General features: G+C 55.7%; 1 protein-coding gene across 8 annotated transcripts in view; it reads right to left on the bottom strand.

The window, feature by feature from the left end:
* The window catches only part of DIP2A (disco interacting protein 2 homolog A), an 82,026-nt gene continuing 54,527 nt past the window's right edge, over positions 1-27,499 (bottom strand). For 4 of the 8 annotated variants that reach the window (XM_031678605.2, XM_031678646.2, XM_072970708.1 and 1 more), the window contains 19 exons: positions 27,027-27,107; positions 26,503-26,630; positions 24,505-24,619; positions 20,042-20,243; positions 19,153-19,262; positions 18,990-19,070; positions 16,552-16,675; positions 11,808-11,929; positions 11,593-11,704; positions 10,325-10,434; positions 9,725-9,855; positions 9,053-9,221; positions 8,563-8,733; positions 6,732-6,793; positions 6,151-6,208; positions 4,453-4,527; positions 2,983-3,157; positions 2,417-2,570; positions 1-1,879 (listed from right to left, as the gene is read on the bottom strand). In XM_031678605.2, coding sequence (XP_031534465.2) covers positions 1,627-1,879; positions 2,417-2,570; positions 2,983-3,157; positions 4,453-4,527; positions 6,151-6,208; positions 6,732-6,793; positions 8,563-8,733; positions 9,053-9,221; positions 9,725-9,855; positions 10,325-10,434; positions 11,593-11,704; positions 11,808-11,929; positions 16,552-16,675; positions 18,990-19,070; positions 19,153-19,262; positions 20,042-20,243; positions 24,505-24,619; positions 26,503-26,630; positions 27,027-27,107 — 2,433 coding nt within the window. In that variant the 3' untranslated portion in view covers positions 1-1,626. Of the gene's footprint in view, positions 1,880-2,416; positions 2,571-2,982; positions 3,158-4,452; positions 4,528-5,592; positions 5,721-6,150; positions 6,209-6,731; positions 6,794-8,562; positions 8,734-9,052; positions 9,222-9,724; positions 9,856-10,324; positions 10,435-11,592; positions 11,705-11,807; positions 11,930-16,551; positions 16,676-18,989; positions 19,071-19,152; positions 19,263-20,041; positions 20,244-24,504; positions 24,620-26,498; positions 26,631-27,026; positions 27,108-27,499 lie in introns of those variants that run through there. The other 4 variants (XM_031678743.2, XM_031678761.2, XR_012076892.1 and 1 more) reach the window with 3 other exon arrangements.

The raw sequence follows: 27,499 nt of genomic DNA, 5'->3' as shown, positions 1-27,499 counted from the left end.
TTACAGTCAATAACTTTTATTAACATAATGATATAAAAAACTTCAGTGTGATATACAGAATTCCCAGAGAGTAACTTTAAAACATTTTAATGCTTCGTAAAATCTTAATTTACAAGACACTTTGTCTTACTGCCACAGACTTTTTAATACAAAAATTTTACAATATCTGTTTGCTATAAAACTACAACATTAAGACCAGGGTTGGGTAGTCTCCCCCGCCGGCCATTCTGTTATAAGGAGTGTCCATTAGTCCACTGCTAGAACCTCTGTGTGTCAGACACTAAGTCACACAGATTCTGTACATAATTACAAAAGGACCATTTGAATTCCAGTATGTGGTTACACCCCACACCGCAGGCCAACAAAGCTACTGAGCCTGAGCCACTTGTAGCCAAGTAAGAATCAGACGTGAGAGTCGGCCGGGCAGCCAGACCTTTCTGGTGGAGAATTTAAAGTGGATAGAACGAACAACGGCTTCGTTAAGCACTGACCCAGGCTAATTCCAGAAAGACCTGGTTGCTTCCAGGAAGCGTGCACAATCCACAGACTTTCCTGCCCTCAGTCCCCAAAACTCTACAACACTTCTCGTCAATGATATAAAAATACTCGTAGATTCGAGCTTCACTTCACACTCTAGAAGTACCTAAAGGACTTCACGCTCTCTTCTTTGATTTGAGTTTACTGTAATATTTGATCAATCTGGTCAAATTTGAATGAAACAACTGAATGTGGCTTGGCCACACGTGGGCATGGTAGGGGGCAAGGCTCTCCCGTGGCCCCTTGGACACACCATGGGGCCCTCAGCAGACAGCACGGAGGACGGGCACCTCCCTGCACTGGTGACTGGGAATAAAAATAACTCGGCACACTTCTGTGCAGTGAGAGGAGCTCATTCCATGGTTGTGGAAACACGCACTTCAACTGAGCAGCACGAAGCTGGAAACTCAGAAAGTGGTTTGAACCTGAATGTGGCCTACCTTCCCAACACAGAGCAGCTAAACTGACGGCCCCAAAATGCCACTGCCAAGGATAAACAGCCACACCTGTGGACGGCCGGGCACACCTGTTCCAAGGGAGGCAGCGTGTGTGAGTCCAGTGTCCGGACTGGGGCACAAGAGTGAGAAGGGCAGCCAGGACTTGGTCCCGGTCCACCGGCCTTTCTGGGCTCTGTGCCTCCCTGTGGAATGGAACTGAAGCAGCTCAGGCCTCAAGTTCTTTCTAGCAGAAATGCTATATATGAACTTGTCATTTGAAGTGGGAATAAATAATTGAATTTTTAAAATCAAAAACTGTATTTTTAGCCTAAAAAAAAGTGCAAACTGGCAATACAGCAGAGAACCACGCCTGCAGCTCCCGCAGCGCCCATGCCAGGCCCCTTCCCTGGCCCCGTCTGCTCCAACACAGACACCCATTTCTGTAAACGTGCTTGATGATTAAACTATTTCTTCGAATAATTCAGGAAGTGGTTTCTAAAATGAGATGGATCTGTAAGCAGGGAGGAAGGGGCACAGGGCTCCCTGGGGCCTGGAGTCCCTTTCCCAGTGACCGCAGACACTGCCGATTCCACGCATCCCAGCCCTGTGACTAGTCCCAACCCCTGCCCCAGGGCCAGGAGGGGAGCTGCAGTCACATGTTGTAGGCCACATAGATGGGGTCCAGCTGGTCAGCCAGGAAGCCGTCCCGCAGGTGCATGCGCTGCTTCTCCCCCCGGGAGTTGATGGGGACGACGCCTGGGTCCACGATGACCACCACGCCCACCACCAGGTGGTGCTCCTCCAGCACCACGTTGGTCACCAGGGCCACCAAGTCCAGGGCGTCCTGCTCCAGCCCGTCCAGCTCCACCACCACCACCAGTAGGTTGGTCCAGGTGAACACAGCACTGCAGGGAGAAGGTGGATGGTGTCACCCACAGGGCTGGACACAGGCTCCAGGCCAGGGACACGCGGGAAACGGTGTCAGCTGGAGACTAGTGAAAACTCCAGAGTCTGCTCCCGATGCCACCCTCCTGTTCAACATCATTTACAATTCACACGTGTCTTACAGGAATATCTCTTCTAGTAAGTTCTCGCTAAAGATCTAGGGTATTATTTGATTTTGAAAGCTGGACCTTTCCCTATGCAAGTTCCCCACAAAGCTGGAGAAATCATGGGTAAATTAGGAAATTCATGCTAAAAGCAGAATTGCTTTGGGGTAACTGGAGCTCTTAGGTTTTGCCTGTGTTTCTGAGGACAGACTCCTGGTTTAAAAGTGATCAGGAAAAGAGGAAAAGCCAAGGAAACCCAAACCATGTGTCTCCGGCACGTGATTCCCAGAGCGTGTCTGGGGTCTGCTCCTGGAGAGGCAGGGCTGCTCACACATCCACAGTGGAGGGTCTGTGGGGACCGAGGTCCCCAGGGCTCCCCAGGAGGGTGCTCACCACTCGGCGATGCTCCTGTGTGCACGGATCACCGAGGTCTCAATGTCGATGGGGTGGTAGCGCATGCCTCTTAGCTCTAGCGTCTCGTCCAGAGACCCGACCACATAGAGAGCGTCGTGTCGCTCTGTGGATGGCACACAGTGGGAGCCGGGAGCTGGTGCACAGACACTGTTGACCACTGAGCCCCGCCATGCGGCCCCACCAAGCTGTCCACCCCCAGAAGCAGAGGTTATGCCGACGCGTGATTATGTATTTCACCACGTCTGGAAACAAAACAGCACCTGCAGGGGCTCCTAAAGCTCTGCCTGATCTGGTTGGTCTGCTGTGGCCAAGTGACTTCACGATTTTGGGGGGACATGGGGGGAGAGCACCACACATGGCTGGTGAGATGTGCCCATGGGTCCGCCCATGGGAGGACCCAACAGCCTTCTGCCAGCACCCCAATCCTCAGCAGGCTGGGATCCAGGAGCGGTTAAGGGAGGAAGAATAATTTTCAGAGAGGACCACATCAGAGCACCTGAAGAGCAAGCTCTAGCGAGAGGCTCACCGTGCCCAGGAGCCCTCACCTCCGCTGGCATCGGTGAGCTCCGTCCTTCGAAGGAAACCCAGGAAGCCAGTCCTCGCCCATACGGTCTGGGTGTCTCCGAAGCTCAGCCGGGCACTGAAGTGGTCGGCGTGCAGCCCCTCCTCCCCGTAGACCGTGTAGTACCCGGTGGCGTTATGGGGGCTGCTCACCCAGATCTGGGGCCCAGAGGACAAGACTGCTGGTCACTGCAAGTGCTGGGCTCTGTCCTGAGGCCCAGCAGCAACACAACAGGACACGGCAGGGGAGGGGTCTGGAGCTAAGTTACATTTACAGGCGTGGGAAGCAGACAAGTAACTTCTCCTCCAAGGAAAGCATTCCTCTCCTCGGACCCCGGAGAGACATTTGTAGGACCGCAGCGTGAATGGGCTCACATCAGACTACTGACAGTAGGAAGGACCTGGGAGTGACCTGTATGTCCACATGGGGCTAGCGAGAGTGAGGGCTGAGAGACCCCACACATGTGTCCCTGAAACCAGAGTGTCGTGGGCCCCCGGGGCGTCCTCCTAAACTCAGGGCCCATCTGGGACCCACAGGCAGTTCCCCATGCTGAGTGCTGGGCTCAAGACAGCTCCAAAAAGCAGCTTTGGAAGAGGAGACGGGGCGGCCAGCATGGCCTTCCACCACGAGGAGCAGGCCCTGGCCTGTGTACCCACCCTGACCATCCTGGGGCCACACAGCTGCCCTAACAGGCCTGGGTCCAGCTGGCTGGGAAAGGGTGGTGAGGAGATGCCCCACACTGACCGCACCTGGCCCTGGGGCTGGGGCACCCCCCCAGCGGACGCTGCACCATCCCTGGGAGGCCCCAGGCTTGCCCACACCCTTGTACGGGCTAGACGGAGCCTGGGCAGCGTCCGTGTGGACGCCCTGAGTACGCCTGCAGCAGAGCCCACATGATCCCTGAGCCCACCTGGTGCCAGAGCACGGGTTCCCGGGGCCCACAGCTGAGGCCACGGCCTGCGCTCCACTCCCTGGTCCCCCGTCCTAAATTACTCTGGACGCGCCTGCTAAATGCAGGTGGTCAGCACCATGACTCCAGCGCAGCCTGTCTCCTAGGGGACAAGGATCCCTGCCCCATGTCCTCAGGACAAAGAGGCCCCTCCCTCTCTCTCAGCCTCCGAGTCTGCCCCGGGCCAGCCCCCTCGGGCTGCGGCTCCTGGGTCAGGGCCAGAACTGCCCTTTGAGGGACGGCTGCTTCCTCCTCTGCTGCGGGTTCTGTGCGGCTCCTGGGGCCTCCTGGTGCCTGCAGCTCAGGTTGGGCAACAGGGTCGGGAGCTCATCTGCGGGGAGAACCCTGAAATCCTGCCCAGGGACTGGGTCCAGGAGCACAAACGCTGAGGGATAAGCAGACAGCTTCTCATAGGTCCCTCAAAGCGTGTGCGACCCCCGAAACTGGGGCAGCAAGGAGGCAGGGTCAGGAGCAGCTCCTGGGGCACATGGGGCTCCCGCTCACCTCTCCCAGGTGTGAGTCTCCAAGGGGCCCTCTGGTCTCGGTGTGGGCAATGATGACCTTCACCCCAGGGAGGATCTGGAAGGAGACCGGCTCCACGTCAAGGGCAGCAGACCCTCCTGATTCAAATGCGTGAGAAACCCTGCCCTTGGAAGCTGCTCCACAAGACACAACATGACGCATGCATGAGGAGGTCCAGTAGCTAACCTAACCCTGGGCTGGGTTTTAACAGAGGTGAGAGATTTCACCAGATAAAAATAAATTGTGAATTTTAGTAAAATCACCCAGTTTCTAAGAATGGACCCTGCTAGGTGCCGAGAGGGGAGGAGGGTCTCCACAAGCACGTGCTCTTCCTGGGCCTTCCGCTGAGGCCCCTGGCCAGGGCTCAGGAGTGCAGGGGCGTCCATGCACACGGCCCCCCGAGCCTCCCAGCTCTGGACAGGAGCCTGACCACCAAGAGGCCTTCCTGCTCTAGATGCAGAGCTGGGCTGCTGCTGAGCACAGGCTCCCTGCCCCACCCAGGAGAGGCTGCCTCGGGTCCAGGACCCCCACTGGGCTGCTCCCGACCTGGACACCTGTCTGTGTCCTCAGTTTCCCCACATGTAAAACAGGAGACGACGGGACCCTCCAGGTAGGTGGAGGACAGGAGGAAGAGCCATGGGAGGCCAGTGCAGGTCAGAGCCAGGCCCTCCTCTCCCACACTGTCCCCATGCCCTTGCCCGATGCTGTTCCCTTGGATGCTGCCGGAGCCTCCAGCCTCTCCCTGTGTGGCTCCAATCCTGAAGCTGGAGCCCCTTCCAGGACCCACACCTGTCAGGCCTGAGTTACTGTAACACAGAAACACGGTGGGGGCCATCAAAAAGGGGTTCAGAGCCATAAGTGCGCTGATGCTGACAGTACAGGGAAACATTCCACGTTTGCAAAAAGGGCTGCAAACTGCATGTGGGCGTCTCCATGCTCAGGGAGGACAGGAGTGGGTGGCTGGCCTCCCCTGCACACCTCTCTGTGGGTCTGTGCCCTCCTGCCCACAGCCTTCACTCCCCATCAGCCCCAGCCACACTGGCCCCTGTGGCCCCAGGGCCTTTGCACCAGCTGAGACTTCTCCCCGATCTCTGCTCCTCTGTGCTCACCCCCAGCACTCACCACAGGCTTGTCGTGAGCTGCCCCTGTTGCCCTGTCCCTCTCTGGGCACCTCCCTGCTCCGGATTGTCAGCTGTGGCCACAGGAGCGTGAGTAGAGTGGGCATGGCCACCCCGGCCTTGGCTCCGGAGCTGTGGGAGGCCACAAGCTGGGGCCATGCGCGTCCAGCCTCACAGCCCCGCCCTCTGTGAACTGGCTCCCCTCAGGCCCCCTCATCGCACTGCCTGATGGGTCTGACCGCCATCCTCCCTTCCTGGCTCTGAGGACGCCTATTCTCCGGCGGCTCATTTTCCCCTGGTGACCACTTCCTGGCTGCCACCTGGACCAGGGGCTGAGTTCTTCCTGGCCCCGCTGGGTCTGTGCACCTGTAGTCCTCCCCGCCAGGCCTGGAGCGTGGGGTGGGGGGCCTCTGCGTCAGCCCAGCCCAGACCCCGGGCGCCTGCTGCTCATCGCGGGCGCCTGCTGCTCATCGCGGGCGCCTGCGCTCATCTCGAGCACCTCCCAGGGACCACATAAGACAGAAAGAACTCAAAACACATACGGAGGCAAGTCCCCTCATACCTTTCCAGACTCTGTCAATGGCAGACTATGCGGAGAACCTCGTTCCACCAAACGTACCCTAAAAATTAACAGGGGAAAGATTTCAGAATCAAATTTATTGTCCAGGCAACAATCTCCGAAAAGGCACCTCATCAGCTGATCAGGAATTATCACATGACGGCAGGTCTGTTGACAACAGCCAAGTGACCACAGCCTTGCTGTGGCTTTGGAACAGTGACTTCAGGTGCCGGCAGGAGCTGGCTTCACGTTTCCTCGGCCCTCGCCCTGGGCCCTCTCTCCTCGCCCCCATGAATCTCCGCCACCGCTTCCCTCGAGCTGCAGCACGGCCACGTTTGGGGGCCGGGAACCGGTTCCCAGCCCTGAAGCTGGGAAGACACAGGCCCCCAGGCCACATTTCTGATGGAAAGCCCACGTCCTGCCTCCAGACAGGAGTGTGTCAACAAGCCCCGTAGTGGGCTCACCTGTCCTCCACCCCAGAAAAAGCCAAATGCCAAACGCTGGGTCACTGTGAGAGCCCCTGGTTGTGAGGGTGCCGATGAAGAACACGGGGAGAGGGAGGCTCTCCACCAGCTGGGCATTACCTGTCGTGGCGCAGTGCCCTCATGTCCACGTAGACGGTCGTGGGGTCGGGACCGGCCGTGCCCTGCAGGGGAGCAGCAGAGGAACGTCCACGTGGGGCCGCTCTCGCCCGTATCTGGAGCACCTGCATCCACGTGGGCACGGCCCAGGGAGGGGGTCTGCCCTCCGTCCAAACATCAAACAGGGGATGAGTGGGAGGGAGACCCCAGTAACACTGAACAAAGGTGTCCAGTTGTACAAGGTCACATGTCAGTCCCAACAGCGCCCTTTCCCACCGGCTGCTAGGAAAACACCACTCGGGTCTGGGCGCTCCCACCGAGCTGGGCTCTCTCCAGCCTAATCCTACCCAGGGCGGGCCCTGTAGGACCTGCTGGCACTGGCTGGAGCGATGTCCTCACTCTCTCCTCTCACCTGATGCTGATCCTGATTAAAGGACATTATGTTCCTTTTCCTTAGATAAGGGACAGTAAATTAAATGGTCACTCTGCCCAACAGCATTTCTGAAGGTCCCAGACAATGTAACCTATGTCTGCCCTGGAGTTAAAACAAACATTTCTTCGCTGAGACTAAACACAGCCCTTCCTAGAGGCAACGTTATGGATGTCAAATGCTTCTGAAAATAGTTTTGCTCTTAAATTTGGTTACAAAGAAGCTTTTGTAACCTGTCAAATAATACCCACTGTGCGCAAAGCCAGACAGCAAAAGAAACACATTAATTTGGAGAGCCCATGAACTCTCGGGAAGCCCGGAGGCCCCTCGAGGTCAAGGTCAAGGTCAAGTCGTACCTGCTCAGCCAGCTTTCCCAGCCTGTTGGGCTGACAGAGACAAAGGAGGCCAGCGAGAACGAGAGCGAGCGAGACAGGGAGGAGCCACGGGAAACACAAACAGAGCAACAGGACGTGAGAACACGGCTAAGAGAGAGCAAAGTGCGTCACTGCATCTTGAAACGCAAACGAGAACGTCCCAGTGACACTCGTGCCGTGGGCGCCGCCTCCCACGTGCTGACAAGCAGCAGAGACGCCTGTGAGCTTCCAGGAAGGAGGGCACAGGCTTTTAGGTGCTGAGCGGACAGGCAGGTCTGCACTCACAGCCACTCACCACACGTCAACAGTCAAGACTCAGTCACACTTTCCACGCCAGGAGGGACCTTAGAGAGAACCACCCCACCACCTCCCACCACTCAGCAAGGGTCAGCCGTATCCACGGTGGAGAGGACATCGCTGGAACACCAGGAAACAGCAGGTGCTGGCGCAGGACAGGGGCTTGGGGACGACAGAGAGCGCCCAGGCCTGCTCTGGTTCCTGCCCTGGTCCCCTTTCCTCCCAACGACCTCCGGCACGTGCGCCAGGAGTTCAACTTGTCTTAGAAAGAAGTGGGACTGAGACACTGGCATGAAGGCCGGAGGACAGCTGGTCACCTGAAGAAGCGGTAACTAGCACTGCACCGTAGTTAGCTGTTTGGTTTCTGACACCATGTTTCCTTTTAATAAGTAAAACACCTAATGTTTCAAAAACAAACTTGGGGCAATACAAATGATCACACTACTTACAGCGTTTCCATTTAGAATTGCTAAATGTCTTGAAACAGTAAGTTCACTCTTGCATTAGAAAATCACTGTGTACTGTATCCAACTTAGAAATTCTTCCAGGTAAGACAACAGTTACTGTTCAAAAGCAGTTTGTGCTTTTTTCCAAACAAGCCTTTATTTCTCAAGGAGGAAAGACTCTGTAAAACACTCAGCTCTGGAGGCTAAACTGCCATTTGGAAAACACAACATCACAGGCTCGGAGGACAGAAAAGCCTGGCACGCGGACACCCCGGGCCCCGCCCTACCTGGAGGCAGATGGCCACGTTGACCCTGCAGCCGAATGTGGTGCTCACGGCGCGAGCAGGCAGGCCCAGGTCCCTGAACAGCTTGGAGAAGGACTGCGTGAGCGCGATCCGAGGCCGCTCCTCGGCCACCACCATGCAGGTACGCACACAGGACAGGTCCACACCCTTCGTCTGCGGGAGGAATGGCCTTAGGAACTGAGGGGCCCGACTGTATGCATGCCACCGGGCTCTGAGCACCAAAGCAGAGCCACACCAACCCGCTGCCTCCAGGCCACAAAATTCCAAGTAGGAAGCACCAGGGGGCACCCCAGCTCTGCACCCACACCTGCCTTCTGCGCTGCCACTGACCCCACCCCCTTGCCCCCTCCCTCTCAGCCCTGAAACCTCAGAGACCCCATCATGCGCAGGGGGCGGAGAGGGGGCGCACAGCACGGGGTAGGTTTCCGTTCCAGCCCGTGGCTGGAGGGCCCGGGTCTCCTCCGGTGCTTACCCTGAGCACAGCTGTTTGCGCGCCCAGGCCCCGGGCGCACATCTCCATCACGGAGTAGGAGCAGAAAGTGACGCGGGCCCTGTACTGGCTGACGGCCCACAGCCACAGGGACACGTTGCTCTCCAGCTCTGGCGGGGGCACCAGCACCGACTGGTGTCCTGAGTAGACGCTGCAGCCACAACAGAGGTGGGTCAGCAGGGCCCAGGGTAGAGGGTGGAGCCATGCTGCCCTGACCAAGTGGGGCTTCAGCGGGAAACACGGGGGTGGGGGCAGGGAGGGGGCCAGGCCCCCGAACAGCACTCATGGATGCCAGGCGGGCCTGCTGGCCTGCTGGCCAGGACTGGGCTCTCCGTGTGAGGCTCTGTCCCTCCTTCCCTGGACTGCATGGATTTAAACTGTCTCGGCCCAAGTACTAGTAACAGAGAGGGCGTGAATTTAACGAGAAATTTCCTTTTTCTTTTCTATTCAGTTTCAGATCCAGGCTTCAACCCACCCCACACCCAAACCAACCAACCCAACTCACACGTGTATCTTCCACTTCCTGGGAAACAGAACCATACCTGAGAAAGGTGGGGGTCTAGAGAAGCAATTCAGCCCCCCAGGTGCACGCAGCAGTGGGGGGTGAGGGAAGGTGTGGGGGGTGTTACCTGCTCACTCTCCCTCCACACTCACCTGCACAGACACCACAGGGCGAAGCCGAGGCCGCAGTAGGGGTCCAGGCAGATGGCGATTTGCCTGGAGGGGTACAGCTCACACTGCAGCTTTATGGAGCGGCACAAGGCGCTGGTGGCTGCGTGCGACATCTAGAGCGAAATGCAGGCAGTGCTCAGTGATGTGGAAGGAGGGCTAACAGCAGAGCCTGCTCTCCCAGCCGCCAGGCCAGAAGTGTTCTCTTCCTGAAAGGGTGGCTGGCTCAAATCCCACATAAACCAAAGAAGACCCAGGAAACAGCGCACCAAAAGTCTCCTAAGTGAAACTCCAGGAAAATAAAGAATTGTAATGGGGCTTTTGGTTCCCAGGAAGGAGAGCCACCAAAGCCACCTGGCTGTCGAGACCAAATGCTCACACATCAGATCATGAAATACCAAAACGCACGCTGCTCTCAGGCCAGCCCAATTTAGGGTTCATTGGTATTTCACACAAACTGTAAGGAACAGTACTGCTGCTTCAAGCTCTGGGCAGGACGAGAGGCCTGCGTAGACCTGCCCCAGCACCCTTCTCCCACCCCTGGGTCAGGGCTGAGCAGACAGGAGCTGTGACCAGAGCGCCCACCTTCACACCCGCCAGGATCCCCGTCGTTGACACGCTGAAGTCCAAGTACGCGAGCACGTCTGGGGACGGGGGCCTGAAAATGCTGGCCACCTTCTTTTTGGGTATGTCATCTGTCGAGCAGGAGACACGGGCGACATGACTGTTACTCAGGCTCTCGCAGGAGACATGAGGCAGGACTCGGACCTGGGGCCTGGGGAGCTCAGAGCAGCAGTTGGGCTGCACACGCACGTGGGGAAGCTTATTCGCTCCATCGGGGAATGTCACATGGAGTGGACCCTCACCGAGCGCACTGAGCGTGTGATGACAGGGACAGTGGGCGAGTGGGGAGGACACAGGCCGTGAGAACTGCGTGGGAAAGCTCAGCGGAGCAGGCACCTGGCAAAGGTCACAGAGCCTGTGACGAAGCCAGGATTAACGACTCGGGCACAGCAAGCGCCGTGGACGGGCTCCCAGGGCTCCTGTGCTTCACCAAGTTCCTGCAGGAGCACGAGGTGGACCGAGTACAGGTGGGCATGCGGCAGGGAGCCAGTGAGGCGACAGACTCCCTTGAGCCATCTGCTCCTGAGCCCACCCCAGGGCCCCACGCCAGCTGCCCTGGACTAGCGCCCTGGGCTGGTCAATGGTATCAGGCAGGCGGGCACAGTGCCTGACCTCCTCCATGGGCGGTGCTCTGGTTGACAAGGACAGGCACCCACACCCGCCAGTCTGCACCCCGGCTGACACCCATGTGACTGTGCACCTCCAGTTACCAGGGGGCCTACGGGGGCTGCTGGTTTGGGGTGTCTTGATGGGGAGGGGTTGAGACGCTCTCAGCCCCCCGGCTGACCCGACAGGCCAAGGCAGAGGGGCCGGGGCTTTACAGCCGTTCCCACGACCTGCAAGCATTTCCTAGGGTGTGGCAGCGCGGGCCAGTGATGGGGACAAAGGCCAGGCGTGCGCGCCGTGGGAACCATCAGTGTCCCCACAACTATCCACACACGCGGGCGTGAGAGGCAGGAGGAACTCGGCCCACAGGTGCAAAGGCCTTGGGCAAGGACCTCCGCTCCCCTCCCCACTCTCTGCTCTGTGTGCCTGGCTCTAGGCTCCAGCTGGTGGACACAGGCTGCTAGGAACCTGCTGGCGAGGCTCCCCACCATGTGCTGGGGCTGCTCTTCCCTGACTCTTATTTGTGGGCAGTAACAATGCAGTCCCCACAACAAAGGAAGCAAGGGGGTTCGTCCTGGGCAGGGGGCGGGCAGCGCACACACCAGCACACCAAGGACGCACACCTGTGTCTAAAATGGTCGGCCAGGTCCTGACATCCACAGCGGCTGCTGCCTCTTTGGACCTGAGCAGCCGCACGATGGGCTGCGTAGTGAGGACGCACGCAGACTTGCTGACCTGCAGACCACAGGGTTGAAGCACGAGTGAGACACAGCGTCCAGGAGCCAAGTACTCGAGGGCCCAGGCCCAGGCCACCCCGCCAGCTGCTGTGCTCGCCCACCTCCACGATCATCTTGACGGTGGGGAGCGTGGTGGCCAGGTTCTGGGGGTGTGGGGGCCGCACGGTGACAGGCACACAGCCACAGTACAGGCAGCCGTAGAAGGCGGCGATGAGGTCCAGCCCTGGGAGACACGTGGTCAGAGGGCATCAGTGGTCAAAGGCGGCCACAGCTCGACAAGGACGAGGGAAGCGGATCCGCTTTGCTTGGATGAAACCACCCGCTTTATACCGACTGGGTGTTCATGGAACACAGCACATTAGGGATGGACAGACAGCAGGCCTCACTGCAGGTCGCCCCTGCCCAGACCCTGGGAGGCCAGGGAGGGCGGTGCGCAGCCAAGGCACAGATGTCACGGATGTGGGAGGCCTGGCCCCGTGGACAGCGCCCTCTGCCCGCCATCTCTGTGTGACAGAGTGGGCGGCAGGGCAGGCAAGGACAGCAGGGTTCCTCTGAGGGTGAGCTGCCTGCCCCAGAGGTCCCACAGCTCCTTGCAGGCACCTGTGCCCGAATGTGGGGGCCTGGACCTTCTCCTGGGGAGGCCCACACCCCTGGGGGTGGGCCAGGACATCCACTTCACTCTTAACGACATGACACATTGTTCCTTCAACTTTTCTACTTGTTTAAAATTCTCTATAATTAAAACCTGGGGACGCTGCATCTTGAAATCTATTTTCTCCTCTTGAACTCAGTCTGACTTGAGAACACCTGTGCCCCCACACCCAGGAGGCCCCTCCAGATGCTCCCCTCAAGTCAGACAGGGCCCTGTCTGGCATCCTCAGGCTACAAGACACCAAACTCAGGCTGTTGATTCCAGAGTTACAGTAAACATGCCACGTTTAACCCAGCTGTGGGTTTCACCAGGCTACAAGCTGATGCCCCACCAGGTCCGGGGCAGCTCAGTGTGTTACTGACGGAGCCTGAGCCCACCCACCCAGACCACCGCCTACACTGCGTCCTCACACCCAGCACGACCACTCAGCCCCCGCACCACGAACATCACCCCGGAAAACCCCGATGAACACAAGAAAGCATCATCCGGGGGTCACTTCCTGGAGCCCACACAGCTCACCTGCCCTCGTGTGCACCTTCCTCTTGTCCTGGCGTCATCCGCGAGCACCTGGAGCGCCCACCCCACCTGCACCCCACCTTTCTGCAGCTTCCAGAGAACACTGGTTCTTAATACCTTGGGTCACACACCCGTCTGGGAAAGGGTCTTAGCTCTCCCCAGGAAGTGCACAGCAGGCCCCGTGTGCGCCCGCAGAGCGTCTGCACCCCTCAGCCTTCACGCAGGGCCCGGCTCTGCCCTCTGGCTACTAAGTACATTTGCTACCTGCTGGTAAGCTTTTAAAGTGTAACTTCAGAACTTTCACCATGCATTTTCCTTTATTCACTAAAATTTTTTTATGAACAGGGTCAAATGTACTGCAGAGCAGAGCAGGGCTCAGGCCCCGGTCTGTCTTTTCTTCTCCCTTCCTGTGACTGCAGCCCCAGCCCTGAGCCCCAAAAAGCCTCCCGTCCTCAGGGGCGCTCAGCCTCCTCCCCCGGAGCCCAAGGGCAGGTAAAGAGTAGGGACGGCCACCGTTCCTGGAGGAAAACGGCCACATGTTCCAAGAGTGGAAGGTGCAGAAGTAGCTATGATGCCAGCAGCGGTTCTGGAGTGTCCACGTCACCCCATGTCCAGGTCAGGAACCAAGCCAGGCTGCCGCCTCGCCCTGGCTCCTGGGCAGGGAGCATGTGGCTGGGTGGTCACCAGATGTCCACGCTCCATGGCAGCCCCCTGGGGAGTGGCCCCCCAGCTCCCTCAGTAGCAAAAGTCCCAGCACAAAGTGCTGGGGCCTGTGGGTGTCCAGCGGACATGAGGAAGAGATGGGACGCTGGGGCCTGGGCACACGGGGCAGCACAGTGGACGCCAAGGGAAACCACGTGTAGGAGATCCAAGATTCACCTACACAGAAGCCAGGAGTTCCAGAAGCAGGAAAAGAAGAGGCAGTAACGAAAAAGAACATTTTCCTGAGATGAAGATTAAACGGGCAAGGAAGTGGGAAGGTCCCAGGCTCGAGCATATCCCAGAGAGGTTCCTGGAGAAGAACAAGCTGATAAAGAGGAGGAAGTGACACCTTATCACCTCCAACCCTGGAAGGGCACCAACTTGGCCCAGAGAGACCCGCAGAAACCAGGGGCTCCTGGTCCAGCTAGGGCACAGCAAGGAGAAACGTATCCCGAGTGTGTGGCACCCAGGTGCCAGATCTGGGAGAAACCCACCCCGAACAGCCAAGAGCAGACTCCCAGAACGAGACCCCATGACCGGGCAGGAGAGAATGGAGCGGGCCGTGGGAGGGAGCTGGGGGTGAGGACAGCGTCGGGGCTGCACTGGGGGAAGAGCGAGGGAGGTTCCCGAGAACCCGCATGGGGCAGGGAGGGCACTGGAAGGCCTGGAATCCCCAGGGAGGCTCAATTGTTCCCACCTGGGGGGACACCAGCATCCTGTTCTCAAAACTGTAGTTCTGGTCAGAGAGCAGGGAGAGGAGACCACTCAAGTACTCACTGGTGACAGCTAACATCTGGGAAGGTTTGGGACCAGCAACCCAGTCCAACAAAGCAGGGCCCAGGGAGTGGGGCACGGGGCAGAGTTGGGGAGGGAGGCCCAGAGACGGCGGCCCAGGGGCCACCACGTGAAGCTAAGTCCCTCACAAGGTGTGAAGAAGAAACAGGAGCAGAACATCACCTGCCCATACAGGCAAAGGCAGCAGCTGAAAACTGGGGCTGGTCTTCAACTTCAAAATGTGCGAAAATACATGAAAAGAAAATGATACAAGACGTAAAAGAATAACAAATGAGAAGCAGAAAGTCAGAAATGAAGACAGACCTAGCAGGGGCCCCAGAGCAGACAACGGACACAACCTCAGGATGACGAACGGACGAAAGGATGGACAGAGAAGGCCGAAAACTCCAACAGAAACGCTTCCAGAGAACGTGTCAGAGCAGATCCAATGCGAGGCGAGGACGCGAGGGAAACCAGGAGGGGGCACACGGGAACCGTGGCTCCAGAGAGCCCCCTTCAGGTCAGAAAGAAGACCTGCAACTACACGTTTAAAGGCACCTCACACATGGGAACGCTGACCCAGAGCAAGCAAGCTCACTACTAGGTATGCGCTGTAAGGAAAGTAAAGATACCCTTTTGATACCAAGGCCAAGTGACCCCTATGAGAACGGACATCAGGGTCTCATCGGCCTTGGTGCTTGAAGCCAGGAGAAAATGGACACATGTTAGAGATGCCTGAGAAAAGAAAATGCAAGTCAACGGTTTCCCATCCAGCAAAAACGACTTCCAATTACAGAGTGTACAGACTGCCATCAACAAGCAAGAACTTGGGATACTGTTCCCTTGAGCCCTTCCTGAGAAGTAGACTATGGAAAACCAGCGCACCAGGAAGACGCAGGAGTGGGCACTGGGCCCAGCTGCAGGGAAAAGGGGCAGAGGCGGCGGGTGCGGGAAAATGTGAGCGGTTTCAAAAAGCACACCGGTGGTCGCCTGTCACTACCAGTACTTGGCGGTGCCACTGGTGATGGAGGATAAAGCAAGTGAGCAACCATGGGGTACCTGAGCTCCATCATCTCCCCCGCCCTGGAGAACCAGGATTCCTGGTGGGGGAAAGGAGACACAGACACAATGTAGAAAGGGTCCAGTAAAAAACCCTGTAACCCTGAACTGAACGGGACACACAGTGTGAACGCAGGAGGTGCTGCCTGAGACAGACAAGGACGCCTGCTATAATGCCGAGCTCTGCTCACTGGGAGGGGACAGACAGCAGCTCACCTGGAAGCCCGTTCTGGGGGCCGTTCTGGGGGGAACTGGCCAGAGCATCTGGGCTACCAGGCAACCAGGAGGCGTCAGGATGAGAGGTCACACTGAGCACCTGGGAGCAGCACCCCCAGAATGATGGGAAACAATTCGTGTCACTACCAGAAGGAAAGACCTGACACTTACTCCGCTGTTCAGAGGTGAACCCTAGCCCTGGTGGCTTGGCACCACCGAGGGGAGGACCGGTGAGTAAAGAGAATGACAGAATTATAAGGCCACCACTTTGTGGCCCTCCCGAACTAGTGGGGGTGGGACGCTGGGCACCAATGTCTGCTAGTAAGCTGATTCCACAGGATGAGAGACCCGACCTACGGTTTCTGAGGAGACAGCTCTATACCGCCTGGGGTCTTGGCGAGGCCCATGGAGCTGGCAGGGGCCCAGGGTCTCGGCCCACTGAGCAGCTCCAGACCGGAGGACGCCACAGGGCCCAGGAGAGGGCAAGAGGGCAGCCCGCAGATTCAGAGACGTAACAACATGTCAGATGGAAAGAAAACCGGCAGATGGAGCCATGATGTCCAGGGTGCTCAGCCAGGTGAGCAAACTGGGGAGAAGCGGTGACCCCGGGAGGCAGGACAGAGGATGAAGTGGGGATAATGAGGAGGTGCTGGGATGGGCAGGTGAAGACCCACTTCTTCAGCTGGCTGGCAGTTAGAGGTTAGAGGCATCTGCTCTGCAGGGAGAGACGGTGGGGAGGACGGGGAGAACAGCCGTGTGGAAAAGGCAGGAGGAAGATGCAGCCGGTGGCACTAAGACCTGGGTGGGGGTGGGGGGCACCCGCACAACCAGACTGTCCCTGCTCACGGGCTGCAGGTGCTGGGGGAAGATGAAACAGCTTCAGGCTCAGAGGCGGCAGGCTGGGCCTGGCGGCTCCACCTGCTTACCTGGGGGGTAGACCAGTGCCACGTGGGCCCCGGCGCTCAGCTGAGCCTTCTCCGTCAGGGCAGCAGCCACTCTCTCGGCCTTTTTGTGCAGCTGGATGCAGGTCGCGGTGCTGGTGACAGTGCCCTGGGAAAGCAACCAAGGGCACCACTGAGCTGGGGGCCAAGGGCGCCTGCTCAGGGGATCTGGGGTCACTTGTGCACACCACGTCCCACCCTTGGCTGGGAGTTGGGACGCGGCCCTGACACACCCGCCGCCTTCTCCAGCCCCTGCATCTCAGGTAGGGCCCTGGCAGGGGCTCTTGCGCCAGCAGTGAAGGGCCTGGCCACTGAGCATCTCCTCAGAGCCTGCTTGTCCACGACAGTCAGGCTCAGAGATGAAAGTAAACTCTTTTGGCCTTTTTGAGAAAATATTTAAAATATTATAATATCATAAGGAATAATCGAATAAATATCCAGTTTCTCATTACCTAATATTTTAACACTGTTTCAACTTCTTTCGTAAAATACATCACCACTCTACACACACCCCTAGTCCACCCTCTCCCTCCCCAGAAGCAACCGTTATCCTGAAAAGAAACACACATCAGTAAATAATAGTAAACAAACACTTCATGCACGTGCAGGTGCCACACCAACCAGGTTCGTGGCCTGTGTCACCTGCAGCCTGCTCTTTCTGGGCGTCTGGGGGACGAGTGGCTGGTGGGGTGGCCCCGCACCTGAGGGTTCAGCATTCACCGGGGTCTCTGCTGAGGACCTCCGGGCCAGGACCAGCCCCATGCTAATGACCCCCTCCTGCCACTGACCCAAGTCAGGCCTCGGCTCTGTCAGTCCTTCTTAGGAAAACCATCAACACCCTTCAGGCCCAGGGTAGCATCCAAACCCCTCACTTCTCCTCAGCTTGGGGTCCCACCGCACAGGCCCTGGGGTCCTGCACTGTGAGTTAGACCCGCTCCTCACACCCAAGCTGAGGTGCAGAGCGTCACGCTGGGCACACCCCAGGAGCCCAAAGGCCCAGAACCCCGCCAGGCCCCTCGGATGACCTGGATCCCTCAGGCCAGGGGCCACCTCGTGCTGGGGCACCACATGCACAGGCACAGGCCTTCTCCTGGGTCAAAGGTCAGCACATCTTCGGGGACTTACGGACAATTCAAACCTGAGAAGGTTGGCAAACCAAAAGAAATGCAAAAACTTATGAGTGACTTTAAGCCAAGTCTGGGATGGATTTTGAGAAGGCCAGATGGTCTTCTCTTGGCTCCTCCTGAACTTTCGAAGCTCAAGACGGTCTTGGGCTTTTCTGGGCTGACCGCATGCCTGGTAAGCATGCCTGTACAACTCCCCCTGGGCAGCTTCCCACCCCAGGAAAGCGCCCCGCTGCACAGGCGCTCAGCCAACAGCCCAGAGCCAGTCTCGGGCCCTTGCAGGACCCATGCCCTCCGTCTCTCCGAACAGCCACCTGGTGTCTGGACACAGCCTCCGGGGCCCTCCTGCTTCCACACTCACCCTCATAATCCAGAGGAATTGCTCCGAATCACAAGCTGCCTGTCGCTCCTCAGGGCTCAGGTCTGGGGCTTCCCACCACCCACTAGTTAAAGTCCAGTGCCCCGGCCCCGCCTGCTCCCGGCCCTTCTGTATGGATCTCCAGGCCTCGTCATGAGCTGACTCTGTCTTGGTCAGCTGTTATTTACTGGCTTTCTCCACGTTTTAGAACTCAAACAATCGTAAAACAAATGTTTACTGAGCATGGTCTCCATCTGCAGATCCACTGTGAACAAGGAAGATCAGGCCTCTCTTGTGGACTAGTTTGCCAGCAGGGAAGACTCACTTCAGTGCCCTGAGAACAGGGGCCTTTCTTATCTTACTTAACACTAAGTGCATAAGCAGGCACTGGCCAGTATGTTTTGAGTGAAGAATCAGTGGCCAGCAGTGGGCAGTGTGTGTTTCTAAAACCACAGCAGCCCCGCTACTGCATCAGAGCACAGGCCCTGCGGCCCCTGCCATGCGTCTGATGGCGAGTCATGCAGGGTTTTTACTGTTAATTAACTATCACTTTTTCATACTTTGTCTGTTGGCCCACAACTGGATGTGAGGATTACTTTCTCCTTCTTTACACCTTAGAAGCCCACGGAAAGGCAGTAAGACGTATTTGTCATGCTAAAGCTATAGATAAATGCAGAAAGTCTAAATTCCTAATTTTCACAAAGTAAATACCTCCTCTTAACTCACTTAACATGCACACTGGGCATAATCAAAAGACAAGCTCATGAGGATTTTCCTGTTAGATGTGAGATCCTCAGAGATTTAACGGCGTGGCTTGTGTGGAAGCTGAGGCTCCACAGAGAGAACCACGCCAGCCACAGGCCTGGGCGTCAAGGCTCACTGTTCTCCGAATGTGAGACCATGAGGCTGAGCGCCACACCCATGTGGCTGGCAGGCCTCACCTTGGCGTTGAGCAGCAGGAACAGCGGATGCTCGGGGGTGGTGTGGGCCCGCCACCGCAGCACGTCTGGCAGGAACAGGAACTGCGGGAAGGGCGCGAGAGGCTCAGTCCTGGCGGGGTCCCACCCGCCCAGGAGGCGCCCCCTCAACCGCTGCCCACCTTACCTTCCTCGCCTGGTCGCTGTCCTCCAAGTGAGCCAGCTCCCTCCCCGAGGCCTGAGCAATTCTCTTCCCGGCAACCAGATTCCCGACAATCATGGAGGCTGGTCCGACCTCTAGAACACGAGGGACTTCTGAGTGAGACGTGGGGGAGTGTGATGGATAATGACACACGACTTCTATTTGCAGGTAGGCACTTGACTCTTCCCTAAGACACAGGTGTTCGGGAAACCAGCTACAAGGTTGGTGCTAAGTATCAGAGACTCTCTCCTCAATGTAAGCAATGCTATCTAAGAAACTCACTGTGTGGCATGTGCCTGGGGGCTCTGATTTGAACTTGGCCACAGCTGAATGCAATGCATTTCACTGAAATCTTCCTGATTAAATGAATTTTACTTAATGGTATTTTATGTGTTCAAATATCAAGAAAAGTTAGCATTTACTAAGAATTTACATAACCAAAGGAATGAAAATGTGTACGTAACAGTTAAATCAGGGAAGGGAAACGCCGTTTGCCGAGACCTCCCAGGTCCCACTGGCCTGGAGGCCATGGCAGATCGCAGCGCTGAGCAGCCCGCCATGGTCCCGTGGGCGTTAAGAGTCCAAGCCCCGGGCACCATCTCTGCCCCCAGGGAGCCACCGCCCAGCCTTCAGAGCCAAGGTGCTAGGCTTGGCTCAGTCCTAGGATGGGCTCTAACAGGCGAGGAGAGCAACCACGACGTGCTCTCATTCCAAGGAGTCAGGAGGCGGTGATGGACTTGGTGTGCCATCTGCTCTGGCTTTTAACCCCATCCCCAAGGGATGTGAGGTCCAACAGGGCAGCACCATTTAAACCCAAGTGTAGCTGCCACTGACTTTAAGGCTGAACAGACATGTGTTGTTGTGTACAACTAACCTGGCTGTTTCTGGCGAGGTTTGGGGAGGTTGGTAACACATGTGTGAGGGCACATTAGCACATTACACGGGTGCAGCATCCCCTCCAGAAAGCGCTGCTTGGTTTCAGAAATGTGAATCCCTCCGAGAGGAGCCTTGGGCAAGGTGTTGGCAGGAACCAGGGCCAGACAGTACACGCCCACCTGGTGGATGCTGTCGACGGCCTGTACAGGGGCAGAGACAAGGAGCTGTGTTTGAGCGCATGCTGGCTCCTCGGGCTGGTGGGAAGCTGGAAGCTGGGAGCAGCCCTGGGCGAGAATACTCAAGACCCTGTGATGTTTTGCTAAGTGAGAAACAGGGAGAGACAAGAGTGTGCTGTGCGTCATTTCACACACACAGACACACACACACACACACAAATTCTGCGTCTGTGTACACGTGGATGGGAATCTGCAACTGTACGTTACAGACAGAAAGTTAGCCAAGCCATAAAAGTGATCACGTGACCTCCTGTGGGAGAAGCCCTGGGAAGGCAGGGCAGAAGCCAGACTCCTCTGAACATACCTTGTTTTCAAATTTGACTTTGGAATCATGTAAGTGTTTTACATACAAAAAACTTAAAAATTGACAAAGCAACCCATAACAACTGAAAGTAAATTAAAACAAATGAACTCAACGAAACTGGAATCAGGTTGGTGGCACAGCCCCACAGAAAGAATGTATTCAAAGTGACTTTAAACATAGCAATTTGATTAGTCCAGTTGTAGTGGGACACACCTTATGGGCAAAAAGAATTGAAAAAACATTGTAAGCTGCTCTTGGAAATCTCATGCTTCAGAGGTTGTGTGGGGACCGCTATTTGGAGACTGCAGTGTGTGCAGAGTGGCCTCAGGTCCAGGAGAACCTCTGCTGCAGTCCTTGACCACTGCAATTCTTCAGTGTGGGAGAAAGAGCAGAGTTACGGAAAAACCCTGAGGACGTGAACTCGAGTTGGAACCAGCAGCATATGCTCATGATGTGGGTGATCTTACAAGAAAGTTGACATCACTTCCTACTCTGTCTGAAAAGAGCCAGTAACATCAAGTGCCCAGATGGTGGTCCTAAATTCAGTTTTCCCCGAAGAAGCAGGGCTCTAGGTCTAGGACATGAACTGCACCACCTCCCCGAGTGTCCGAGCTTCTGCTCTCAGTGTGGCCTCAGAGAACCAGGGGTGTGTCCACAGGACTCAGGAGCTGATCCGAAGAGGCCCCCACTGACCACTGATAAATAAAGAGAATAACTGTAATCCAATAGCCCACAATAAAACAGAAAACAGAACAACTCATTGGTCACTTTCAGAGGCTTCCGGGAACCAGCTTATCCCCCTGAAGTCAACCTTGGACCTCATTTTCCTGCACAACCTGCTACAAAGAAGGCCATGTCCTCTGAACTTGTCTGGGGACCCGGAGGGCAGCTTCTCTTCTTTCTCAAGAGTGTTTTGGCTATTCAGGGTCTTGTGTGTTTCCACAGAAATTTTAACATTGTTTGTTCCAGTTCTGTGAAAAATGTCACTGGTAATTTGCTACAGATTGAGCTAAAGCTGTAGACTGCCTTGGGTAGCGGGGCCATTTTAACAATACCGATTCTTCCAATCCAAGAGAACAGTGTATCTTTCCATCCGTTTGTGTCATCTTCAATTTCTTTCATCAGCATCTTATGGTTTTCAGAGTACAGGTCTCTTGTCTCCTTAGGTAAGTTTATTCCTAAATATTTTATTCTTTTTGATGCAGAATTAATATTGTTAAAATGTCCATATTACCCAAAGCCATCTGCAGATTTAATGCAATCCCTATCAAAATACCCATGACATTTTTCACAAAAATAGAACAAACAATCCTAACATTTGTAGGGAACCACAAAAGACCCTGAATTGTCAAAGCAATCTGGAGGAAGAAGTACAAAGCTGGAGGTATCATGCTCCCTGAGTTAAGGCATTATAAAACTACAGTAATCAAAACATAAAGCTACAGTAATCAAAATCTGAAAGCTACAGTAATCAAATTTGTGGTACTGGCACAAAAACAGATGCGTAGATCAATGGAGCAGAACAGACAGTCCAGAAATGAACCCACATATATGTGGTCACTTAATTTACAACAAAGGAGGCAAAAACATACAACAGTGAAAGACAGCTCAATAAATGGTGTTGGGGAAACTGGACAGCCACACACAAAAGTACAACAGTGAACACCATCTGACACCACACAAAAACTAACTCAAAATAAAGACTTAATATAAGACCTGAAACCATAAAACTCCTAGAAGAAAACACAGGCTACGGTAAACTCCTTGACATTAGTCTTGGTGATAATGTTTTGGATTTGATCCCAAAAGCAAAGGCAACAAAAGCAAAAGTAGACAAGTGGGACAACATCAAACCAAAAGGCTCCTGCACAGCAAAGGAAACCATCAGCAAAATGAAAAGGCAACATACCCAATGAGAGAAAATATCTGCATATTATACATCTATAAACTCATACAACTCAATAGCAAAAAAACCTAAATAAAGCAATTATAAATGGGCAGAAGACCCGGATATTTTTCCAAAGAAGACATACAGATGGCCAACAGACACAGGACAAGATGCTCAACATCAGTAATCATCAGGGACATCAAAACCACCATGAGATGGACCACACACCTGTCAGAAGGGCCATCATTAAAAAGACAAGAAATAACAAGTGTCAGTGAGCATGCGGAAAAGCAGGAACCCTCATGCACTGTTGGTGGGAATGTAAGCTGGTGCAGCCAGAAAGAAACAATATGGCAGTTCCTTAAACAATTGAAAATAGAACCACCATATGACCCAGCAATTCTATTTCTTGGTATTTATCCAAAGAAAATGAAAACACTAACTCAAAAAAACACATGCACCCCAATGTTCATTACAGTGTTATTTACAATTGCCAAGATACAGAACCACCTAAGTGTCCATCAACAGATAACTGGATAAAGAAAATGTGGTATATTTATACAAGGGAATACTTCTCAGCCATAAAGAAGAATAAAAGCTTGCCGTTCGCAACAACATGGATGAACCTTGAGGACATTATGCAAAGTGACGTAAATCAGATGGAGAAAGACAAATACCGTATGATCTCTCACATGAGGAATCTAAAAACCAAGAAACAGCTCACAGACAGAACAGACTGGTAGCTGCCAGAGGCTGGACTGGAGGTGGGAGAAATGGGTGAAGGGGTCAAAAGGCATGATGTCCAGTTATGAGATGAATGAATTCTGGGGATGTGATATACAGCAGGGTGGCCACAGTTAATACTACTGTATTGCGTACTTGAAAGCTGATCAGAGTAGATTTTAAGTTTTCATCGCAAGAAAAAAATTCTGTAACATGTGTTGATGGATGTTAACTAGACTTACTGTGATTATTTCAGTGTAGAACAGACATCTGATCATTGTTATACCTAAAACTAATATAGTGTCAATTATACCTTAAAATTTTTAAAAAGTTATTGTTTTAAGATGTGACGCTGGTATGTCTTTTCTAAAGAAACAGATACTACAATTTGCAGATAAAACCTGTGGTGTTGGGACCTGTTTCAGAACACTCCTGAGGGAGAAGGAGGGGCAGGTGGGGTGCAGGCAGGATCTGGCCTGATAGCCAGTGAAGCAGGAGGCAGGAAATGCGAGAGCTGTTACACTCTTCTTCGTATGTTTAGTTCATCAGAAATATTCCACAATAAAACACTAATATTTTTATTAAAAACAAAAGTAAATATTAGAAAAGTGATCTCTGAGGCTCAGGCCTGGCCTCGCTGACAGGGCGAACCCGGGCCCACTGGACCTCAGCCGCCTCAGACAGGTCCCCTCCAGGGAGGATGGGGCCCTGAACCCTCCACAACCGACCTGCACATGTTGGGACAGCAGTGGCTTCTCTGAAAAGAGGCCAAGACTAGACTTCATCGCTTGTCCACAGCAGCTTTACCCCCACTGCCAGAAATTTGCCCCACTGTCCACCAAGACGGGAACAGAAAAGCAAAGGAACACAGCTTGGCCATAGGGGAAAGGGCCACGGGTCCACCCACCACCACGGGGAGCGGCAGCCTACCTACAGACCAGCGGTGCGTTGGGGGCGGGGTGCTCTTCCAGCCACTACAGGGTGACCCATCTGTCAGACCTGCCACCCCACGCACCTGAAAACCAGCTCACTGTGCGTGTGGGTTACATTCAGGAAGGTTGGCTGGTAGATCCTCCCCAAGAGGCAAGTCCAAGGTTTGTGCTCCTCCTTGAACCTGAATTTCATCCCGCCCCGCCCAGGAGAACGCGCAGAGACTGGTTCAGGGTTCAGGATGTGAAGGAAGGGCAGGAGGGGCAGCACACAGCTCCAGGGACGTGACGGCAGGCACAGGGCCCAGGCCACACCTCTGACCTCCCCACAAGCTGAAGGGCACAGGGGCCCTGGGCAGCACCTCCATCCCCGCCTCGCACCTGCAGCACGCGGCTCATCCACCGGAAGCTGTCCTCCTCGGAGGCGTCGGGCCGCTGCTCTGCCACCAGCACAATCCGGTCTTCGCGCAGCACCGGCACAGAGAACACCGCCACCCTGGGGATAGGGATGGCGCCCAGGCAGCCCAGGCGCAGATGCCTCGTGTCATGAAGCCGTGGGCTGGTGGGCAGCCATGCAGCTCTGTGCCCCACTTCCCCACCAATGCTAAACAGAAGAAAGAGGTGGGGAAGCAGCTGGTGTCCTGCAAAGGGACATCCCCTCTTTCCCAAGATGCCTCTTTGTGCAAGAATCTTCTTGGAGAGGTTCTAGTTACTACACATTTTCAGTCCAACTGATTAAGTCTCTCCCAGTGAGCGGATCTGCTGTGTCTGTGACAAGGAAGCGGACCTGTTTCTCCACTATCTCCCTTCCTCCCTTAGACTCTGTGCTGACCCCACCCCCGAAAGTCGAGCACTGTGTCCCCAACCAGCCTGCACATCTGCTGGTCCAGCCCCGGGCTGTTAGGCACACCCCTTGCGCGCGGGGACAGGCCTGCACGTGCACCACACTTTTATGCAGCACTTTACCCAGTTTTAAAACTTCCTTACTTTCATACATCTTGTTTCTCTTAGTACCTCACCTGAAAGTGTTCTCACAAAAACAGTTTCCTGAGACAAAACTTCTGAAACTTAACACATCCAAAGCATCTCTATTACAACTGCATTGTCAAGTGACAATTTGGGGTGGACATAAAGTCTAGAAGTTCCTTTGAAAAACCTAAAAACGTTCTTGCACTGCGTCCTCCTCGTCCCAGCAGGCGTACGAGGCTGGGAGACCCCACCCTGCGGACCCTCCTCTCTGGGTCTGCTGTCTGGGTGCCAGCCCTTCTTGCCCACTTCTCTTACTCCGTCTGTTACTCTGCTGCTTTACTTCTGCAGTAGCGTCTCAGCCTGGCTTCCCAGAGAACCAGCTCACTTTCCCGCTGTCCGCCCTACACTTACTCCATCTATGAAACGACCGTCTTGTTACCACGATGTCTGGTATTACTTCCTGCTGCGAGGCAGGCTCCACTTCCTGTGCACAGCTCCTCCCTGGTCGAGCCACCCGTCCCCACCCTAACTGCCTCATCAAGGAGAGCCCTTCACCCCCAGGTGCTATTTGTTCTGGTGGCCAGGTGAGGAGGCAGTCCCCAGTGGACACCTGCGCCAACAGTGCCCCGGTTTCTGCTGAGTCCCACGTCCCCAATCCAGGCTGCAGGGTTCACACCGCAGGCCTGCCGGCTGGCTTCTCCTAAACAGCCACCCACACCCTCACCCTGACTGTGCTGACCCACCACAGGCCAAATTCCCTGGTTTCTTTAAGGTATACTCTTAAGGAAGGCTCCGGACAAGCTCCCAGGCACCCTGGTCTGAGCAATAAAAGCACCCCCTTAAGAAAAATAAATTTAAGAAATGCAGTCGGCCGAGTGGACCAACTAGGAGGAGGAGCTACTCCCTCCAGGACAAAGAGCTTTGCAGCCAGACCAACTGGACAGGGCCGCCTCCTCCCTCCAGCTGCCCTGGGGCCTGGGCCAGGGGCCCCTTTATTTGCTCTACGGAAATTAGAAACTTTAAAGTGCTTGCCGACCATGTTCAGAAAAGGTGGCCCAGGAGCAAGGTCTCGTTAAACCTTGGTGACTTCAGAGAAGACGGTGCTCTCTGTCCCAGCCGCACCTCTGGGTATCGGGATGCTGGGCAGCGCCTGCCCTCGCCACACCACTCATTCCATGGCACCTGTGCCTGGTCTCAGCTTTGAATCTCACCCTCCTAAGGAACCAGCTGAGCTCTGTGGACACTGAGGACACTGATTCTGGCATCCTTCCTCCAAACACCACCCTTTTCTTTGTGAAGTTTCTCTGACGAACAGAAATGCTTAGTGTATTCATATCACTGGGCTGTCCTTCCTGAATGTTCAGCAGAGGAGAATCTAAAGGCACAGCACGGGGACCCACAGTGCATCACCTGCCTCTGTAGACAAACTTCATGGGCTCCACGGCCAGCGCGGTGGCTACAATGTCGTCTGCATTGTGTCTGCGAACTCCCACCACCATCAGCCCGTCCAGCTTGCCCACGACAAAGACCAGGTCATCCTGAGGACAAGGGTGCGGTCAGGGCTCAGACCCTGCTGCAGGCTCTGATGGCACATGGAGACCTAGAGACTCGGTGACGGGGATGGGGAAACCCAGGGCGGGGCGACCATGGTGAAGGGGTCTGACAGCCTGGTGGGGTGGAGTGGGAGCAAGGGGGCACCCAGGGAAGGGGTCAGCACAAGAAGGGCCAGGGGTGGGAATATGGACTACAGCTGTGGGTGAAGTCTGCAAAGGACCTAATGCTGCTGGGCCAAGGGCCAGGATCCCAAACTCGCATCAGTGGCGTCTGAGAGAACTGCATCCCGGGTCTCCAGATGCCACTGGATGCCGGCAGCACCCCTCCCCCGGCCATGCGCCCAACTGGAGGCCCGGGCCCTGGCAGCGGGACATACTCACAGGCCCAATGAAGCCCAGCAGCCCCGTCCTGGTGAAAGGCCTGTCGGAGACGGGTGCTCCCCCAGCAGTCACCGGGACCGTCTGCACAGAGTTGGGGGGCTAAGGTCAGCCGTGGCCCATGGGGAATCAGTCAACTGGCAGGCAGACAGGGGCTGCCTGCACTGGGTGTGGCCCCTCAGATGGGCTGTCACTCGCTGCCCTGGTGGGGAAGAGGCTCCGCGGGGCCAGAGTCCCTGCCCCTGCGAGGCCCGCTGGGCACCTGGGCCCTGCACGGCCCTCGTGGCCTATGCGCCTCCCCCGATCCCGGCGCCTGGCCCAGAGGAATGGGCGCGTGCTGGGCTCTCTGGACAACCCAACTCCAGCACGCAGAGTGCCAGCTGCCCTGGGCCAACCTCAACCCGCCAGGCCTGAGGGCACCTGCTTAGCGCTGACGCGGCAGTGTGGGCACCGCGGAGGCGGAGGGCTGCCCTCTC

This window comes from Vicugna pacos, chromosome 1, assembly GCF_048564905.1.
Source record: "Vicugna pacos chromosome 1, VicPac4, whole genome shotgun sequence".
Lineage (NCBI taxonomy): Eukaryota > Metazoa > Chordata > Mammalia > Artiodactyla > Camelidae > Vicugna > Vicugna pacos.
Note: the sequence above shows the minus strand (reverse complement) of the source record. Positions and strands in the feature narration are given on the sequence as shown.